The 4,729-nt window shown below is 34.0% G+C and overlaps 1 protein-coding gene across 1 annotated transcript; it reads left to right on the forward strand.

The window, feature by feature from the left end:
- The first annotated feature begins 3,600 nt into the window (after nt 1-3,600).
- LOC108341315 (uncharacterized) lies at nt 3,601-4,344 on the forward strand. The gene is made up of 2 exons (XM_017579017.1): nt 3,601-3,792; nt 4,111-4,344. The coding sequence occupies exons 1-2, from the start codon at nt 3,601-3,603 to the stop codon at nt 4,342-4,344; spliced, it is 426 nt and encodes a 141-aa protein (XP_017434506.1).
- The last annotated feature ends 385 nt before the right edge of the window (nt 4,345-4,729 follow it).

The raw sequence follows: 4,729 nt of genomic DNA on the forward strand, positions 1-4,729 counted from the left end.
TATATCTGCATTGCTTACTGATGAGCAGGAAAAACAACTATTACAGGTTATCAGAGACCACAAGAGAGCAATCGGCTGGACTTTAGCAGATATTCCTAGTATTAGCCCTTCTTTTTACATGCATAGAATACTTTTGGAGGAGGATGCTAAACCAGTGAGACAACCTCAAGGAAGACTGAATCCTCAATTGATGGGGGTTGTAAAGAAAAAGGACACCAAGTTGCTATAAATAGGTCTTATATATTCAAATTCTGACAGCACTTGGGTGGGCCCTATACATGTGGTTCCCGAGAAATATGGAATCACAATGGTCAAGAATGAGAAGAACAAGTTGACTCTTATTCAAGACAGAAGTGGGTCACATAATTTAGTAGTTAATCATCTTAGTAGGATTGAAAAGGGAAAAGATAACATTCCTATCCATGATGACTTTTCCAATGAAGTCCTACTAGCATTCCTTCCACCATGAAGGAAGTAAGTTCCCTCATACTTTTTCTTTGCATTTTATATATAAGGCATACATTGAGGACAATGAATAGTTTAAGTGTGGGGGTGTGGGGAAACAATTAATATTGTTCTCTATTTTGTTTGTCTATTTTATTTGTTTTTAATAAATATTTGCATTGGATTTGAGAGTTTGAATCAGTAACTGGAATGATCATGAATTCAAGAAGAAGAAAAAAATGAGTCATGTTGATATGAGTGGATTGCTTTTATGATTTGCTGATTGAGTTGACTTGAGAATTTCCTGATTAAATCTTTTGTGAAAGAAATTTGAAACCATGTGAGTTTTGGGCTTAATGTTAAGGATGGACCACCATGTGCCATACCTATTTTTTTTGAGTGATTTGCCCATGTTTTGTTGATACTCTAATAGTTAGCTTGATTCTATGTTGTGCAACTAAGGAGAATATGCATGATTTGATATGATTGAGGCATTTCTTGTTTTAGCTACTTGGCCAAATAAACTTGTCCTAACATTAATCCATTGGAACCCCCTTTGAGCCTTAAGCCTATTTTTCTTATTTCCAGTCATTGTCAAATGAGAAAAGAAGAATCATATGTTCCTTACCTTAGGAAAGAAGAAGGAGTAATGGATTCTGTTAGAAATAAAGTGAGGAATAAGTGTGTGGGTGAGTGCCTCACCCACAAAGTAAAAAAAAAAAGCAAAAAGGAAGATGAAAAGTTGGAGTTTTAACAAGAAAAAAAAAGAAAAGAAGAAGAAAGAAAAAAAAATCTTCCTTAAAAGAGAAGGAAATAGATTTGTTTGTGAAATCAAGTATCATTACTCTTTCTATATCAATTTCAAAAACTCAGAAATTCTAAGAAAATTCCCTACCTTCTGATCAATAATTGCATGTTTTCTGAAGTATGTGAATGTTAGAATCTTGCTAAATATCAAGGGTGTCTACTTTCATGGGTATTTTGAGTGTAAACACAAGCCAAAAACACTTGAGAGAATTGGAGAGAAATAGATACATGTTGACTTGAGTGTTGTCTTTCATATTTGATTTTCTTGGGAATTCAAAAAGGTTAACTCAGGTGTGAAAAATAGAGTGATTTCATTTGCATGTCCATGACAAGGTAATTCCTAGATGATTGATCTATGTCTAGTGCTACTCATTCTTTTGATCAAAATGCAAATATGGAATAAAATGACTCAGAACAAAGTCTTGGAATTAATAAATTTTGCTCAGGAATGCAAAAGGATAAGTGTGGGGGGTGTGATGAGTGCATATTTATGCTCACATTTATGCTTTAAAATTAAATTTTTGATGAAATTCATGTGCTTGAATGATTGATTTAAAGAGGATTTGTGATGATTGGAATTTTTGGGTTTGGGAATAAAAATACTTAAAAAGTGATTTTTAGTTGCATAAATTATTCTTGGATGTTCTAATATTTATTTGTGCAGCTGAAATTGAAACTTTATTGATCCAAATTGCAAATTAAGGCCAAAATAAGATTTTATTTGAAATCCTAATTGGGTGAGAAAGAGGGTTGCCACGTGGCAAGTTCTCATTGGTCGCGCCCTTCCTCAGTCAAAGCTGGTAAAAGTTGGTCAAACAGGGGTTTTGGTGCAATTTTGGAGAATTCTGAAGGGGCTAAAGTGCAAATAGAGGAAATTTCAGGGTATTTGTGCAATATTGGAAAGTCAGAAAATCTAAAAGATAAAATTCAGTTGTTGAATTTAATTTGGGAATATCAACAGAAAATATCTTCCAAATAATTTTATCATTTTCTAGATCTTTTAGTTATTTGGAAGATTTAGGATATAAGATAATTGCGTTAATATCTATCAAATATTCTTTAAAACTGATTTAATCTAATGAATATTTGAAAGATATAATATATCAACAGAAAATATCTTATCAACAAACTATTCAGAGTCCAAGCCCAATCAAGCCTATATAAAGAGACTCAAGGGAGGCAGAAAAGGGGACTTTACTTCATTCATTCATTCTCTCATACTCCTCTCACTTTTCTTTCATCTTGTATTCAATTCCATTCATGGAGAGCTAAGCATCTAGGGCTATTCTGTTGTAATTCCATGATGGATTCTGAGGTTACGTTCAGTTAATGCAATTGTTTATTTTGATTATTGATTTAAGTTGTTCTCTCTCTATGTCTTTCATCTCTCTATCTTGTTAAAAGTAATGATTTTTGCATCATAATGTGTTTTAATCTACATGCATATTGATTATATGAGTTCTAAGGTTTCTAGGTTTAATTGAGAATCTACTTTGATTTAATTTAGGAACTTTCATATGATTAAATGGTTTTTACTATCAATTGAGAATGTACTTTGGTTGGTAGTAATAATTTCAACTATAATTAATTGAGAATTTACTTTGATTGATTAACTTTTAACTTGGTTAGGAGATTTAAGAATAGAGATGATTAAACACAATAGAATTTGATTAAGAATGTACTTTGGTTGAATTTATTGTGAATAATCTAGAAAGGTTTTGCATTTGATTGAGAATTTACTTTGGTTAAATGCATGATCGCCCTCGAATTAATTAAGAATGTACTTTAACTAATTTGAAACTTAAACAATAATCAATTGAACAATTATCCGTGAATAACCGATGATGAATCTATCTTGGAAAAGTAGTGGAATTAACCTATTTCATCGTAACTGTTTTTAAGTTTCTTATTTATTCTTTAAACATTCTCCAAACATTACTTTTATCCATAAGCATTGCATAGCATTCGTAAGAGTCAGATATTCAAAAGCAATTCCGTGTTCGTTGGGAGACGACTCAGGGTTACTTTAGCACTATCTACCTTCTTGAATACTACTTGGAAATACTGAAGTTGCCTTGAAAAGTAGTATTAATTTGATAGCTTCAACGATAGCGTATCAAATGTGCAGTGCCCGAGAATCTCAATGAAGAAGTTAACTACATGGGCAACCAGTTTCGTCCCAACAATTACAATCAAGGGTGGAAATCTCATCCAAGCATGGGACAAGGTCAATTTGGGCAAGCTGGTGAACAATTCAATAGACCACCACCACAACAACAACAATAGTGGCAACAACAACTCTCTCTAGCTAACGGAACTACAAAGCTTGAGGAAACTCTCCAACAGTTCATGCAGGCAACTCTCTCCAATCAGAAAAGCACTGAAGCTGCTATAAGGAATCTAGAGATGCAGGTTGGTCAAATAGCCAAGAAGCTGGAAGAGATACCTATCAAAAGTTTCGGGGCTAATACTGAAGTTAACCCCAAGGAAGAGTGCAAAGTTATTGTGAGCGTGAAAGAAGAGAGGGAGAAAAAGAAAGAAGTAGAGAGAAAAGAAAAATTTGAATTCAAAGAGAGAGAAGAAAAAGAAGAGAGAAAAGAAAAATAAGAGATTGAGAGAAAAAAAGAAAAAAATGAGAAAAATCTTCATCACCCTGAAGAGTGTTTCAGAAAAGAAAAAAAAATGCAATTAGGGTGCTTTGAAGAAATTTTCAGAAAATTGGGGATTAGAATTCCTGTGACTGAAGCACTGCAACAAATTCCTGAATATGCTAAGTTTTTGAAGAAACTCCTCAAAAGAAAGAAATATCTAGAGGAGGAAACAATTGAGGTACAAGGAGAGTGCAGTGTGATCTTGCAGAAGGCACCTCCTCCTAAGGTTAAAGATCCAAGAAGTTTCACCATTCCTTGCATTGTGAGGAGGCATAAAATAGGGAAAGCCCTAATTGATTTAGGGTCCAATATCAATTTGGTGCCCTTATCTGTTCTTGAAAAGATTGGTGGTCTTGAAGTCAAGCCTGCAAGGATAACTCTATTTATGACAGATGGATCCACCAAAAAGCTCTATGGTGTGGTGAAAGATGTGATGATTTAAACTGACAACCCCCGATTCTTAGTAGACTTTGTAGTAATGGAGATGGAGGAAGATTTGGAAATCCTTATTATTCTTGAAAGGCCATTCATGAAGACGACCAAGGTGATCATTAATGTTGATGAAGGAACTATAACACTTAAAGACCAAGAACAGGAGGTGATTTTCAATGTCTTCAATGCTGAGCAGCAAATCCTGGTGAAGAAGACTAGTCTCAAAGCTGCATGTGGAGATGCACCAGAGATTAGTACTAAAGTTGCCAAGCCAGGCAAGAAAGGTAAAAAGTGTTTTCTGTCACAGGTAAAGGAAGAAGAAAAAGACAACAAAGGAAAAAGTGTTCATCAAGACTCCTTGGAGAAACATGAAGAACTTAGACCAGACATCCCAG

This window comes from Vigna angularis, chromosome 6 (assembly GCF_016808095.1).
Source record: "Vigna angularis cultivar LongXiaoDou No.4 chromosome 6, ASM1680809v1, whole genome shotgun sequence".
Taxonomy (NCBI): Eukaryota; Viridiplantae; Streptophyta; class Magnoliopsida; order Fabales; family Fabaceae; genus Vigna; species Vigna angularis.

What these genes read in the sequence shown, in the direction of transcription:
- LOC108341315 (XM_017579017.1), top strand. Translation starts at nt 3,601, where the DNA reads ATGCAGGCAACTCTCTCCAATCAGAAAAGCACTGAAGCTGCTATAAGG. An exon ending in AGAGGGAGAAAAAGAAAGAA is followed by an intron (nt 3,793 to 4,110) that starts GTAGAGAGAAAA and finishes GTGATCTTGCAG; the next exon opens with AAGGCACCTCCTCCTAAGGT.